Source organism: Tursiops truncatus, chromosome 20, assembly GCF_011762595.2.
Source record: "Tursiops truncatus isolate mTurTru1 chromosome 20, mTurTru1.mat.Y, whole genome shotgun sequence".
Taxonomy (NCBI): Eukaryota; Metazoa; Chordata; class Mammalia; order Artiodactyla; family Delphinidae; genus Tursiops; species Tursiops truncatus.
In genome coordinates this window covers 8,002,021-8,018,428 of record NC_047053.1, presented here as the reverse complement: position 1 = coordinate 8,018,428, position 16,408 = coordinate 8,002,021, and the positions used below count along the sequence as shown (strand labels likewise).

Here is a 16,408-nt window from a genome sequence, read left to right as displayed (position 1 = left end):
TGCAGGCTCACAGGAACAGGTCAGGGGCTCCAAAGGTGTTCCCCACAATATTGTTTTTGGTTAAGAAGTGAAAAGACAAGAGTCAAAAGTGGCTCACAATGTCAGAACCAGTGTGTAAGCCCGGGACCTGCTGTCGTGATTCCCCAAACACCTGCTTCTCTTCTCATGCAAAATGAAGAGAGAAAATCTGTTTTTGAGACTTTAGCGGTAAAATGCTAGTTTCCTCTGTTCCTCTTCTCCTTGGCTTTCCTTCCACCGTCACCTCGCGCTGAACTCCCCGCTTCTGGGGTCTTTCAACCCGATCCATCCAACAAAGCACTGCCCGCTTTGCTTCTCCAAGTTCACACTGTGCCCCTGCCCTGGCCCGTAAAACCACTGATGCCATCTAGTCAATGAAGTCAAGTTCACCTGAGACTGGCCACCGCCTTACTCCGTGCTCCGGCCTCACTTCCTGCTCACTCTGCCTCCTGGCCCCAGCCCTGCCCTAACGCCCCAACGGGACACTCACCCCGAGCTGGGATTTTCCACTTCTGCCCTGTGATCGTTCCTTCTACCGGCTTCACCCCCGCTTCTTCCACACCAACATCACTCCTAGAAATGCCATCCACCCCTAGATGAGTGGGTTCGCAGAAACCTACTCACCCTCCGTGGTTAAGGCCCCAACAGGATGTGAATGTTCGTCAGTGGGTGCTGGGAGACTGCCCGGCCCTTAGCACGTGCTCAGGAAACGCTGGCTTTCTTTGTTTCTTCAACAAAGTATTATTTTTCAAGGACAAGGAAAACTGCCTCATCCGTCATGACATCTGACCTTAGCACCCCAGGAACAAGGCAGTCCCCGCTCAGCTGTCCCCGTGGCATTCATCTCAGGGGTCTGCGACACTCAGCCATCAGATTGAACACAGCATTTCTGATGGGCAGCGTTACTCCTTCCTCCTCTTTTTGTGACGTTTCCTGTGCACCTTTCCCACTGACCTGTGCTGCTCTTCCCAGCCCTGTGGACCCGGTGGCCACCAGAGCTCAGGGTCCCTTTTTCCACGCTAGATCCATTTCTCAGACCCACTCTCACACTTCCCAGAACAGGGCCAAGAGTCCCTCAGCCGCGTGGGCACCGCAGACACCACCTTAGGGTCCTGCTCTCGCCTCAGTCCTCACGGGCCCCCCTAGGCTGACCAGGTCACCACAGGTGACAGCGAGCACGCAGCAGCCAGGTGAAGACCTCCATCCAATGGGACAGTGATTAAAAGCTTCTGTTTTACTTGCTGGAAACCTAACCCTTCCCCCAGCCCCTCCCTGTACACAGTCTCACGTACACGATCTCTCCCCAGGACACGTGCGTGTACGTGTGTGGTCTGCCCACCCCTGCAGGCTCCCTCGCACTTGTTGGAGCCGATGTACGTGACCTCGACTAGGCTGTCTTTGGTAGGGTCATCATCCCCCTGCTCACTTTCTCTGTGGTGGCTCTTCTCTTTCTGTCTCTTTCCTTTTGTCCTGATTGCCCTAAGCCCTCTGATCTGCCTTCTTTCTCTACCTGAGGAGACAGCTAGAGCCTTCTGGGTTTCTTTCTCTCTACCTGAGGAGACAGCTAGATGGCAAGGTATTGAGATGCTTATAGAAAAAGAAGCGAGCCAGGTAACTGACAGGCCTGGCCTCAGGGTCAAAGCCTAGGCAGGGGCAGATCCAGAGCTAAACTAAGGTACTGCATGACCTGAGGCCAAGTGAAGCGGTGGGGACAACCAGGACGCAAGCGCAGAGAGCGCTAAATGCCAGAAGGTGCTGGTCCCACTACACGTACAGACACACAGCTGCTTTGTTCTTCTGGTACCAGCAAAATCTCTAGTCTATGATAAGATCACCAAAACCTTCACCTGAGGTTCACGTAAACCGAAGAACTACGGGGACTGACGGAAATAAAAACAACTGATCTATGTGCAGATGGTCTGAGTTTAGTCACCAGCCACTTCGCGCGTGTGTGGAGGGTAGGGCACTGGGGGAGGACGCAGCTCGGCTGACCTGGACACGACACAGAGAAGATGCACAAGGCCTCTCAGGTTTTGTATCCCAACAGCCTTGGATTACAACTGCACTGGGACCAGGGTGGCTCTGCTACTAGAACGTTCCTACAGCACCTGACCAAGAAGGCAGATGTCTTATTACCCAAGTTTTCTTAAAGTGGGTAAATTCCGATACAACGGCAGCCCTGCTCTAGGGAAAATAAACAGCTTTAAAGTAAAAAAGTCTACACACGTCTATAAGTAAAAGAACCATATATAAGCCTTAACTGTAAAAGATTCGGCCAAGTTTGATTACAAACGCAAGCACATTCTCACCATCCTTCCAGAGCTCTGCCACAAATCTGTCGGAGGACTGATGCAGGAGGGTGGCCACGTTGTCATTCAGGGGGTCCATATTCTTCATCAGCCACTCGTCCGCCTTATAGTCCACCTGCCGGGCCAGAGCCGGGTGTGGCAAGAGGGAAAAGACAAAAACAAGAGACATTTCCAGCCTTCACCTAAAACGTTCACAGGACACCCCCACCCAGGTGGAGGATGGCAACTGCAGGCTCAACCCAAGATTCCCGGAGCCCCGCCCTGCTCCCTCCCCAACAACCAATCAGAAGAAAGTCACACACGCTGCAGCCCTCAACCCAAGATTCCCGGAGCCCCGCCCTGTTCCCTCCCCAACAACCAATCAGAAGAAAGTCAGACACCCTGCAGCCCTCAACCCAAGATTCCCAGAGCCCCGCCCTGTTCCCTCCCCAACGACCAATCAGAAGAAAGTCACACACGCTGCAGCCCTCAACCCAAGATTCCCAGAGCCCCGCCCTGTTCCCTCCCCAACAACCAATCAGAAGAAAGTCACACACGCTGCAGCCCTCACCCCAAATTTTACCTATAAAAACCTTTCCCCCAGGGGCTTCCCTGGTGGCGCAGTGGTTGGGAGTCTGCCTGCCGATGCAGGGGACACGGGTTCGTGCCCCGGCCCGGGAAGATCCCACATGCCGCGGAGCGGCTGGGCCCGTGAGCCATGGCCGCTGAGCCTGCACGTCCGGAGCCTGTGCTCCGCAACGGGAGAGGCCACAGCAGTGAGAAGACCGTGTACCGCAAAAAAAAAAAAAAAAACCTTTCCCCCAAACTCTCGGGGGCTCAGGGGTTTTGCGCACGAGCCACCCGTTCTCCTCGCTTGGCCCTGCAACAAAACTTTCTCTGTACTTCCCCCGTTCCACCCCCCAAATAAGTTCATAGAACAATCCCAAAAAAATGGGTTGTCTCGAAGGAAGTGCGTTTGGAATATGTACTATATTCAAGGGTTTGTAAGTGTATATCAGCACGTTTCTTACAACCTTCATCAAATGCAGCAAAATCTCAAACACAGCACTTTTAATGGAGTTCTTTCACTCTTACCTTCCCTGCATAATGTATAATGCAAAAGTCAGCTTTGTCTTTCAGTTGACGAGGTTTCTGAAACTTGGAGTGGGACCCTTGCTCTTGAACTAGTTTTTCAACAAAGGTCTTATCTGTGGCTTTAGGGAACCAGCACTCTTCATCCAAAAGGGCCAGCACGCCGGGAGGGTTAGCCTGATAACAGAGGCAAGAAGAACTGACACGTCTTGCACGTCACTGTACATACGAGGATGTTTTCCACTGGGTGTGGCAGCTTAAATCCCAAAACAGTTAGAGCTTCGTGAAGATCTGTGCACATCAAACTGCTAGGGTAGCAGGTAATGGCAAATCGTAACTATCATGCAGACACTGAGATCTCAAACTGCTCAACAGGTACTGGTAAGAAAAGGGATGAGTACCGTATCTCACAAACTTATAAAAAACTAATTCCAAGTAGATAACTCCCCCAAAAGTAGCAAATAAAAGACACCAGAAAGGAACTGAAAGGTGTAGAGACAAAACGGAATCTTTATATTCAATGACTGGCTGGATAAATTGTTATAAACCCTCAACTAGCTGGAATGCTTCATACATTTTATACCCTAGTCAATTTAAGTTTCTATTTAAGTGATGATTTAATAAAACGAGCACTTCACACTTGGTGAAATATTTAAAACTATTGTTAAGTAGAATATATGGAAGGTGATGAAGTAATTTATCAATTACTTCATTGGTTTGTTTTATCAACAAATAAAATAGAGCCTTCATTTCACTCAACTAGTTCACTGAAAAAAGCCTTAGAGACTTAAAGACACGGAGACATAAGATAGATTAGTGGCCCAGGGGCTGGGGGAGGGGAACAGGAGTGACTGCCAAGGGTAGGACGTTTCCCTCTGGGATGATGAAAACGTGGAATTAGACAGTGGTAATGGTTGTACAACTCTGTGAATATGCTGAAATTCACTGAATTACAGACTTTAAAAGGGTGAATTTTAGGATAGTGAATTATGTCTCAAATTTAAAAAAAATGCCCAGAGCTTGCCATTCTCTGGGAGCTCGGAAATCAATGGAACGACTTCTTTTTTGGAGGAAAGTGGGGTACACGTGAAAGCTAAGCGAAATATTTAATGACGGCCTATTTTATAGTGCTTCGGGGGTCATCGTTTATTGCCATACTGCAAATATGGCAAGTTTCTGATACAAGACTGAGCGTACCAATTCTAGGGCACAAGGATGAAACCAGCTTTTGGAATAAATCTCTTCAGACCAGTTTTCCTCAACCCACAAGGCCTTTACGTTTACTGCAGAAGAGCTGGCTCTGCGCAAATATTGCTTAAAAAGTAACTGGAGGTTCTAGTTAAACATGAATGAAACAGTGTAATAATGTGGTCACAGGAAGGCAGAGGTTAACAGAACAGAGCAGGTAGAAGCAGCGGAGAGAATCCTCCCCGCTCCGGGAGCCCAGGACTGAGACCCTTACTCCCTGGCTGTTTAGTTTGTGGCCCCTCTACCTGAAAGGATTTGCAGGGTTCAGAGCTGCTGAAAGAACACTATAATCAAAGGCCACTAGGCTTAGGTGATCCCAGGGTCCAGGACGGCATTTAACCCAATTTACCCCACTCGTCTGACATCTTTGAGAAATGAAGTTCTAGATTAAGATAAGTGAAACACCCATCTTTCTGCCATAATTTTTACGCTTTTAATCTGTTTCAATGAAAATATTTCTAAATTCTGAAAAAGGAGCCAAATATAATTCAATCTTTTCTAAAGGACTAAGTGACAGCATGATTCAGAAGATCCACAATTTTGTCTCCTTTTCATTTTTCCTACTTCATCTTTCAATGTCAAGATCTCTCATCCCTTTTCCTTTTCACTGGGGATTTCTAAAGAGCTTTAAGTTTGGGAGACCATGTTTTGTCTCGTGGTCAGAGTACTGTAAGAAGCCAGGCGGAGCCCGGGTTTGTGAGAGATGAGGGCAGATGCCCAGGACAGGCAGGTGCCCTGACAGAGTCGTTTTAGGTATTTTTCTTCTGGAAAAAGTTGTCCTCACTCTCCATTTTGAAAGGACCCACAATGGAGTCATGATGCTGCATCATTCTACATGCTATAGTTAAATTCCCTATGATTATAAACTCTTACAAGGTTTTGAAAAACCTTATAAAAAAGCATCTTTGTACTTATGAGGCTAAGCTTTAGTTACCCCCCAAAATGGATGTGCAAGACCTGTCTTATTCCCAGCTAGACACGGTGCCCCTTTATCACCTCGGACGTGTGCCCAGGAGAGCCCCACGCCCTTGACACGTGCCGAGCGCTGGAGGGAAGGCAGCTGCCGCCACCACCGTGGCACCTGTGGGCAGCGAAGGCCCACGTCGGCCTGTGCACGGCCCCATGCGAGGACAGGACACGGCCGTGAGAAAGGACAGCTCAAGAAGGGTCTTACTGGCATGCTACTCACTTTTCAAATGGGCATCCCTTTCCTAGGAAATTTAGACTAGAAAATTATCTTAGCACCCGTGAGACAGGATAATTCCCGTCTCAGTTGATGGCGAGAAAAAACTCAAGGCACCGCCTGCGCAGGAGCTGAGAGCCAGAGGGCGGGGAGAGGATCTTACGGGTCTCTCGATGAGGTCGATGCACGGCTGCAGGTCCAGCCCGAAGTCGATGAAGTTCCACTCGATGCCCTCGCGCTGGTACTCCTCCTGCTCCAGGATGAACATGGTGTGGTTGAAGAGCTGCTGCAGCTTCTCGTTGGTGTAGTTGATGCACAGCTGCTCGAAGGAGTTCAGCTGCAGGTGCAGGAGAGCCATGTTCCAAATGGGGGGTGGGGGTGGGGGAGGGACAATGAGTCAGCTAGTTCTCAGAAAGTTCTCGAAGAGTTATTCATGAGGTCTTGACTACCCTACTGAGTCCATGAGATGACAGTGACTAAACCGAGGGGAGTCTCTCTTAATCTCTGTCTCTCTCTCTCTCTCACACTCTCACACACACACACACACACACACACCCCCACATATCACATTACTGTGAAGCTAAAATGAGAAAATGATACTTAGTGTGCTGAGTATCTACAAATAAAACCATTTTGATTAGCGAATGGTTAATGAAGAGAAATGAATAAATGAGAAAGAAAGTGAGAAAAAGAAGAGAAACAAAGAGACTTGGGAAGGCCAGAGGCCAAGGAGGCAAGCAGGTCTCCATGAGCTTTGAGGAACCAGAGGACAGATGGGCTGCGGCCTCCTCTGCTCCTTACTTAGGCCACCGGCTCCAGAGTGAGTTAAGGAAAACAACAGCAGAAACAAATAATAACCTTTTCATCTGTTACAGACATTTCTCTTTCCCTCTCTGTGAAATCTGCCCATTTCTCTACTGTGCTGCTGATGGGATGAAACATGGATGGATGAAGTAACAGGGATGATTTTCTTAAAGCAGTCGCCTCATATGAGAAGTACTCAGCCTTTTCTTCTGCTTCCATGCTGTCCACACAAGTACCATGGGCCCATAAACAACCTCTTTCATTATAAAGTGATCTTTAATTAGGGAAGGTTTAATCAAGCCCCAAAGAATAGATTTATAGTCTGAAAAAGCCATTCCAATCTTCCCTGGGAGGTGTCACACTCAGCGTCTTAGAACAAGGTCACGCTAGGAGGGCCAGGGCAGAGTCTGCCGTGTTCAACGCCGTATTTCTAGTGACCCACATCAACACCTGCAGACCGCCCGATGGTGCTCGGTTACGCTTATGTGAATGGATTTTGCTCTGCCTTAAGATCATGAGATCTTAGTGCTCCATTTAGCCTGAGCTACTACATGTGATGGTATTTTTCTTTAATGGATTTCTACTTGTCTTCATATTTAAGCTACCAACTGTATTTTAAAATAATCGATTTTTAAATTGGTAACACATGGTATAAAATTAGAAATGTACAGAGAGTTGCACTGAGAAGTCTCACTCCAGTCACCCACTTGCTCTCCTGTAAGCAACCACTGTCACCTATTTCTTGTGATCCTTCCAGAAATAGCCTGTGCACTCATAAATGTGCGTGACCCTGATTTTTAAAAAAACTTAACAACGCATCTTGGAGTCTGTAATATAATGCCACCTCATTCTTTATAATGGGTGCATAGATCTCTATTGCATGAATATATATAATTAATCAACCCAATCTGCTACGGTGAGCATACATCTCCTAACAGTGGACATTTTCCATTCTTTTCCGTGACAAATAACACTCACTAAACAATCCTGCATTTTTAGCGTCTAAAACGTTTTCCTTTTTTTTTTTACTGTCTGTGTATATTCGTATGTCAAAACCATACAGCTTTATAATTTTTTATCTCTTAATATCCTCTTTTCATTTCTTTTTCAGAATTTTACTATCTATACTTTAATTAACTTATTTTTCAAATTAGTTTTAGAAGCAGGTTGCCTAGTCCTCCTCTACCCCTTGAAATAGGTTTTAAACAAGTACGTTCACTTTAAAGATAAATTTGGGGGAATTCCCTGGTGGCACAGTGGTTAAGAATCGGCCTGCCAATGCAGGGGACACGGGTTCAAGCCCTGGTCTGGGAAGATCCCACATGCCGCAGAGCAACTAAGCCCATGCGCCACAACTACTGAGCCCACGTGCCACAACTACTGAAGCCCGTGTGCCTGGAGTCCGTGCTCCACAACAGAAGCCACCGCAATGAGAAGCCTGTGCACCGCAACGAAGAGTAAGTAGCCCCTGCTCACTGCAACTAGAGAAAGCCCAAGCAAAGCAACAAAGACCCAATGCAGCCAAAAATAAATAGATAAATAAATAAGATAGAATCTATGCTCTTCTTTCTTGATGTTAAAAACATATTTAAAAAAAAAGACGAATTTGGGGAAGACTTACACCTTTACAATGCTGAATTTTCTCATCCAAGAACAAGCTATATTTTTACATTTCTTTAAGTCTTTCATTTTTTCACAGTTGCACTGTAAAGTTGTCAACTAAATCTTGCCCATTTCTTCTTAGGTATTTCATCTGTTCTTGTTGGAGGCTGGAAGTGGGGGTCTTTTCTTTCACTGTATCTTCTGATTGTTTATATACAGGAAGGCAACAGACATGCAATTTGCACGCAGCCACCTTTCATGGTTTTTCAGTTATTCACAAATCAATACACATTAAAGCAATCTTGGGGCTTCCCTGGTGGTGCAGTGGTTAAGAATCTGCCTGCCAAGGCAGGGGACACAGGTTCGGGCCCTGGTCCGGGAAGATCCCACATGCCGCAGAGCAACTAAGCCCGTGCGCCACAACTACTGAGCCTGAGCTCTAGAGCCCTCGAGCCACAACTACTGAAGCCCGCTCACCTAGAGCCCGTGCTCCACAACAAAAGAAGCCACTGTAATGGGAAGCCTGTGCACCACAACAAAGAGGGGCCCCCGCTCGCCGCAACTAAAGAAAGCCGGCGCACAGCAACGAAGAACCGACGCAGCCAAAAATAAATAAATTAAAAAACAAAAAACATATTAAAGCAATCTTTTATAGTGTCAGTGGCAGTTTGGGGGATAAAACTGCTTATACCAGTAATAGTTCAGATTTTATGAGGACAGACTTATATGGTCCAAAGGGGTTCATTTTAAAATAGGACAATTCAGTATCCAACTGGTCAAAGCAGCACACTGATCCCAAGAAGTATTTAATTCAGTATTTGTGCCTTGCTATATAGTGTCTATCAAAGGAGAGATAAAGATACACATTTTTAGGAGACCAAAATTTTATCAACGTTTAGCAAAACCACAGCAGGTATGTGACGACAAACCTTTGATGGATTGATGGTGAGTGTTTGGAGAAATGTAGTCAGATTAGTAGTGAAATGTATTGAGGTGCACCACCAAATCCTGTGGGTGTATCTTCAGAACAGAGTCCACTATGTTTCCTCATCTCTTGATCTCACACAGCTGCTCCTGACTCCCGCTCAAGCCAGTGCCATCTGGCCGCCAGGCAACGGCAACGCCATCCTCCACTGGCTCCCTGCTTCTGCTTTTCCATCTCCCACTCCATGTCTCCAGCTCCTCTGCCCCTCTGGTCAGCTACATCTAGTCCCACTGGCTTTGTAGCAGTTTCTCACATCTGACAAATTCTCTCCCATACAGGACCACTGGACCTACTCTCATTATGCTGGGGCTTCTTCCTGAGGCCGGGGGCTTCTCATGCTCCACTCTTACTGCTGCAGACACATCTTCCACGGTGGGCCCCCGCAAATTCCTTCTATCACAGCCCCCCCCCCCTCACTTCATTATCCAAAATTCTGAGAATTTTGGGTTTCTGTCACTCAATGTTTGACTCTCTACTATCAATAGAATGGCAGGGACTGTACCTACTTATCTACCATCATATCCCTGGTGGCTGGCACTGCAGCTGGTACAGAGGGAGCCTTAAGTGTTATTTGTTAAAAGAGTAAACAGAAGGAAGGAAAAGCAGGAGGGAGAAAGATATACCTCAAAAATCTCAAATCCAGCGATATCCAGGATTCCAATGAAAGACGCCCCTTGCCGTTTGGTCCTATCCAGGGCTTTATTGATGCGGTGTACGAGCCAGCGGAAGAGCCGTTCATAGGTAGCTTTTGCCAAAGCTTCTACTGCAAAATCTGCCTGTAATTAGACAACATCAACCTTTTATTCCAGAAATAATCTCAACAAAACACTAACAGCTGTTTGATGGAGGGAGTTTAATGAGCTACAGCGCCCCCAAAACCCTAAAAGAGCACTGACTGCTTAATCCTCTCTGAATTTTATACATCAACAGAGGGTATTAGTACAATTAAATGTACGCTGGAGATAATCAATGTAGGAAATGGGTGGAGATGCCCAGTAAAAATAAACTCTTCCCTCTGCCCCGGGGTTCTAGGCGGCGCATCTGCCCACAGTCCACCAGGAAACGGGTGGATCTGACGCCCGCATTCTTGGCGCCGTCTCCCCTCCCCCCAACAGGGACAAGGGAGCAAGCAGGGCACCCCCCTGTCGGGCGGGACCCTGAGGTACATGCCCTGGGGAACATGTATGATCCATCTACCTGGGGAAAACTCACGGTGATATTTCAGATTTCCTTTTTTTACAAGTCACCTCTAAAAATGTTCTGAGAGAAAGTACTCAATTAGTGCCGAGAAACATCCATATTATAGAGCTTCTGCTGATTCGGTTTGTTACATGCCCATCAGAAGGTCTAATGGCCACGGTCATCGTTCAAACAAACGTGGGACAGCAACTGACGTGAAACTTACTTGTTCTTTGGTCTGTGCTTTCTGCACGTAGTCTCGGCCGACCTTGATCCGGGGGGTGAGAATAGCCCGAGTGAACTCCATCACATTCATGCCCAGAAGATGGCAGAGTTTCTGGGCAACTAAAGGGTAAAAGGTCTCCTAAATACTAGGCTTCTACTTATGATTTAGTCACAATATATTCAGTCAACACTGGAAACACCTGAGTAGTTATCAAATTGTATTAAGAAATTAAATACACGGCATAAGGTTGGGCAAGTTTTAGGTCTGATGACAACGACCTTCCTCCTTTCAAATGAATAATACTCATCCTTAGGCTATATAAGAGAAGATGAGTCAGCGATGACATATTCTGGGTAACTTAATGCAAGTTACTAAGTCTTAGAACCCATGGATAATGCACAGAATGAGAAAAACGGTGTTTAAAATAGTTTAAATCATCATGTTACCAAGACAACTAATCATGCCCATACAGTGATCCTAATAATATTCTAGTAGGCAAGAAACCTAAAGGTTATTAAAATTATTTGATTCCTCGGCTAAAAAGCTGCTCATTTTGTTACTGTTGATTCTCACCAGCATTAGGGCACCCACCTCAGCAGAAGTTCACTGTCTAATGTCACTAAGGTCCAACAAGTGTTCCAATTATTACAATAAATGTTTGATTAAGTGTTAAAATAACAATAAAATTCTATAAGGGTAAGTACATTTTAAATCACGTTAGAAGCATAACCAAGTTCCTTCTCAAAGACGCACTGCATCCTACCCCCCTGTGATCCAGGTGAACTGCTGGCAACCTAGCAGCTCCCTGGGTGGGCAGGGCAGGCCGTGCCTCAGCGAGCACTTCCTTTGGTTTGTGACTCTTCTGCCAGCTTTTACCAGCTGCCCTCCTCAACCCCTACGTCCTGCCTCCTAGTTAACCTACATGTGTGTGCTCGTGTGCACGTATTGAATGGGAAGTTGAAAAATACAAAGAAGCAAAAGGAAATTGCCTACACTCTCGTGCTTTATCACGATAAACATCATTTTAGCAGCGAAAAAATAGACTTTAGAGTGTGGGTATACCTTGGCTTACTTTCCTCTACCAGGAAAACAAGTTCCCTTACAACTGCATCACATTTTCTACTTCCTAAGCCTTATTATCCTCTTATTTGCCACTTACGCTTTTTTAAAAGAGTCATATTCAATCTAAAAGGTAGTAATTTGCCAATATCGCTCTGAAGGCAACTCCAGGGAGGCGCACGTAAATGTTTCAGCGTCACTGGAAACGGAACCATTCACCCTGATTGCACCCCGTGGTCATTTTACATGTGCCTCCGGCCTCTGTTCTCCTGCAGAGAGGTGGTTAGATCTGGCAGTCTTTTTTTGGTTTTCGTTTTTGTTTTTGAAGCAGCAATAATGACCCTAATTTCCCAGCTCTCGCTTGGTCTGTTTGTGATTGTTTTTTCAGATTCTGTCTAGTTTCAAACTGCCTTACAGCCAAAGGCCAATAATCAAAACGTGCTCTTCCTTTTGGTTATTATGTTTGTGATAAATTTCTGTGATTAAATGTATTTTTTTCTTTTGAATTTGTGGTGCTCTGGTACTACTGGTTAACAGCTATTTGCTATATTTACCTTATTCATGGGGCGGGGAGTGGATAAGGAGGAATGTGCTGTAGAGATTCATGTTTAATAAAGATAATTTTACTTTTAGTACTATAGACAATAGTAGAGAGTAAGTCTTTTTTAAGAAATGCCACTTTGGTACCAACATGTAAAAATGCTATGGGAAATTAACGTATAATAACATATTAATAACCTGATGAAATACGCCAGTCACAAAAGACAAATACTTAATGATTCCACTTCTACGAGGTGCCTAGACTAGTCAAATTCATAGAAACAAACTAGAATGGTGGTTGCCAGGGGCTGGGGGAGGGGGAAATGGGGAGTTGTTTTAGAGTTTAAGTTTGCGAGATGAATTCTGGAGACTGACCGCATAATGATGCGAAGATACATTACTGAACTGTACGCTTTAAAAATGGTCAAAATAAATTTTGCTATGTGTAATTTTATCACAATTAAAAAATTTTTAAATACTGATAACCTGAAAAACTCTGTAAGAGAAAGAAATATCACCAATACTAAAAGAAGTCCAAGTGTATATATGCTCACTTCAGGCCCTTATTTTTTGATCCTGAGTCAAGCATCAGACTAAAATATTTACAAATGAAATATCTGGGACTTGCTTTGAAATAATCCAGAAAAGGGGAAGTGAGAGGTGGTATGAATGGAACACAACAGGCCGTGAGCTGGTGACTGTCTACGGCAGGTGACGAGAATGCGGGGAGTTCTCTACACTCTTCTCTCCTATTACATGTTTAAATTTTACTGTAATTAAAAAGTACAAACTCTTACACACTGCAACACAGCAAGTGTTAATTAACCACCACGACCTAATATAGGTAATAATTTGAGAAAAATTATTTATAGAGTTGTAATTTTTTAAAGCTTCTCATACAATTAGAAAGAGATTTATTTTACTTTCATTACTGGTGATGTAGTGAACAGCAATGAAGCAATGACACTGGAGCCATTTTAGTTGTTTTTTTTTTTTTTAAAAACAGTTGTTCTGTAAATGAAGCAGGAAAAAAGGAAAAAGGAGGGAAGGATGGAAAGAAAGAAAAATAAAGTTAGAAAGAGATAAAGGAAAGAAGAAAGAAGAAAAGAAAGAAGGAAAAGAATAGAGAAAAAACAAAAAGAGAGGGAAAGCCTTGCCATTATGAGACATTTCCAGATTTTCAGGGAAATTTTCAAATGCCATAGTCTATAAAATTGTATGAAAAAGTAACAAATCAAGGGCATTAAAAAAACAAGGAAAACAAAATCAACCATTATAAGCTAAAAGTTATCTTAAAATAACAAGTAGAGGACTTCCCTGGTGGCGCATTGGTCAAGAATCTGCCTGCCAATGCGGGGGACACGGGTTCGAGCCCTGGTCCAGAAAGATCCCACATGCTGCGAAGCAACTAAGCCCGTGTGCCACAACCACGGAGACTGCACTCTAGAGCCCGTGAGCCACAACTACTGAGCCCACGTGCCACAACTACTGAAGCCTGTGCGCCTAGAGCCCGTGCTCCACAACAAGAGAAGCCACTGCAAGGAGAAGCCCTCACACCACAATGAAGAGCAGCCCCCGCTCGCTGCAACTAGAGAAAGCCTGTGTGCAGCAACGAAGACCCAACGCAGCCAAATAAATAAATAAATATTTTTTAAAGGTTAAAAAAAAATAACAAGTAGGAAACCTATCACATTATATTTTAAAAAGTAGAAACACACTTGGCTGCCTTGTCTTTCAGAAGGGTGACCTGATTCTCTTCTACCTCTAGGTCAAGATTTCCAAGCAAACTTACACTAATACGTTTCTTGTTCTAAATCTTAAACTGCTCGATTTTAAGTCTTACTTAACCACGTGAAAGCTACATGGAAGAAGCTGGCCCAAATGTCAATCAAAATACTTTGACTGAATGATATATTTCATGATCCTGGAAATCTAAAGATTTAGGACGAGGTGCAGAAGCTTTGTCAGGAAATGGTGGTGATGAGGTATCAGGAGACGGACAGGTCCCTTAAAAGGGTTACACAGAATTAAATTAATATTGGTTACAACAAAGAAGGCTGATTTCCAGGGCAGAGACTGTGATGCGTGTCAGCCTTCACTGGCCACGGTGGATCCTGTGAGGCAGGACAACGTCCTCGGGTGATCAAGCATTGGAGTCAATACACTGATTCCTCGGTTTTCTTTTTGTCTCCAGACCTTCAGAAGCAGACCCCACAAGGCTTGCAAACATTTTATGGTTCACAAACTTCTGTCCTTGACCAGTGTGAATTTCAATCCATTTTCGATATTTAAAAGCTTGAAGATTTCATATTAAAATCTAGGTTTCCAGCTTTCTTTGAAAAGTCAATTCTAGTTGGCAGCCCTGGGCCTATACTGCTGCCAAGGAGAAAACTGGCTACAGAACCTGGCAGCTGCAGCTCCGTTTCAGGTGAGCCCTGTGGTCTCTGCAGCCTGTGCCCCCTTCCACCCCCCAGTCCTAATGCCCCATGGCTAAGGCAGAGTCCCCACTGCCGCGTCTCACCCTGCACCCCATTCTCTTCCCTCCTTTATGGAATCAGAGTGACCCTTGCTCCTAGGCACGTGGAGTCTCATAGGAAACACTTCAGGAGGACTTTTATGCTTGCGTTGTAACATGTTTTTGGAGAACACAACAGACCACGGAAATAAAATCAGTATTCATCAATTACCTGTATTCTCCGGCATGGAAGCTTGATCAGTGTTCCGCTCCTTTTTGAAAGAAATATTTCCGAACTGTAGCACTGAAGATACCACCTTAAGCATTGCTTTATGTTGATATAAAAAGAAAAGACTTAATTAAGATACTGCATCAAAATGTAGCAGAGACATATTCTAACTATTTTGTGCTAAAAATTAGCTATACAAAATTTTTCAGTAAAGACAAATCTCAGGATTTCATAAAATTACAGGCAGTTCCCACTAGCTTCTCAATCATTTTCTAGTTCAGGTAATTTACCCCCAATTTATAAGTCTTATGAAAATTGAGCATCAGAATCTTATGAGAGAAATCACACATACACAGAATCTCTTCGTGGGAGAAGCCCATTATATGCATTGCTTCCATCGTCTCTTGAAAGTTATCTTTGTCTTGCTGTCCCGGAATAGGAATATAGCCATTGGAGAGAAATCTGTAGTTATTAAATCCTTCAAGGAGCAAATCAGCTGAAAGAAAACGTAACAGGATACAACGTAATAAAGAGTCAGCAACAGACTCAAGCACATCCCCACCTTCCAACTGCACCCACACGGCAGAAGAACATGCAACCCATCACCACCACGTACTTCTTCTTTCTTTATATGCTCATGTTAAATACACAGACATAAGACAGTTTTCCATTATCTGTACAATGAAGGAAAACGATGATGTAAACAACAAACATCTAAACAGGGGCCTTGGGGAACAGCGGTTTGTAAAATATTATATTTGAAATCAGAAAGCTGGGGTATGATAATCTTCCAGATAACTCAACTTGATTTTCAGATTTAAATATTTTAGGCATCTTTTGAGGGAAAGCTTTCAAACCCATATCCTATGTTCCTATATTAGCAAGGAGTTTATAGCAAACACTATGAGGTCAATGTGAAGACTGCACATGGGCTTAGATAAAGACTTGGGTATGGAAGGTGTAGAATATGGACCAGGCAAAATGCTGAGCCCAGACAATGCCTTGAAACTGTTTCTCCAAGTCAGTCTGTTTAGTGGTACATTGCCTCTGAGAGTGATGTCTGACACAGTAATAGTCTGACAGGGTATTATAACGGACACTCCCACTGACTCTACGCTTCAGGGTCCATGAGTTAGAGAGAACTCAACCGACTCCTTCAAGAGATGTGTTCTTAAGAGCAGAAGGACATTCTCAGGAGCACTCAGAATAGTAAAACAGGTCGTTATCCCTTCAGTAGATGTTATCACGTGCTCCTAGCTTTCTGTGTAACTGGCTCTGCTGCAGAGGATTTCTCCCGATCGCCCCCATCCCTTAATTCTCATTTACATCACATTGAGCTTCTACTGGGTATCGCTTGCTTGCGAGAAGCAGCACGGACTTTGAAACTCAGAAGAAACTGGAAAGTTGTGTACCTTCTCCTCTCCCTCCTGACCCAGCAAAAGTCTGACCCAGAACAGAATTTACTTTTTACCCTGTCCAACCCTAAACGTGTGATTCACA

General features: G+C 44.7%; 1 protein-coding gene across 4 annotated transcripts in view; it reads right to left on the bottom strand.

Moving 5' to 3' along the window:
• Window positions 1–16,408, bottom strand: part of MYH10 (myosin heavy chain 10) — a 129,007-nt gene that overhangs the window by 45,918 nt on the left and 66,681 nt on the right. For all 4 annotated transcript variants that reach the window (XM_073798318.1, XM_033847518.2, XM_033847519.2 and 1 more), the window contains exons 9-15: window positions 15,261–15,404; window positions 14,912–15,007; window positions 10,626–10,744; window positions 9,844–9,996; window positions 5,993–6,166; window positions 3,402–3,575; window positions 2,328–2,442 (exon numbers count right to left, since the gene is read on the bottom strand). In XM_073798318.1, coding sequence (XP_073654419.1) covers window positions 2,328–2,442; window positions 3,402–3,575; window positions 5,993–6,166; window positions 9,844–9,996; window positions 10,626–10,744; window positions 14,912–15,007; window positions 15,261–15,404 — 975 coding nt within the window. The remainder of the gene's footprint in view (window positions 1–2,327; window positions 2,443–3,401; window positions 3,576–5,992; window positions 6,167–9,843; window positions 9,997–10,625; window positions 10,745–14,911; window positions 15,008–15,260; window positions 15,405–16,408) is intronic.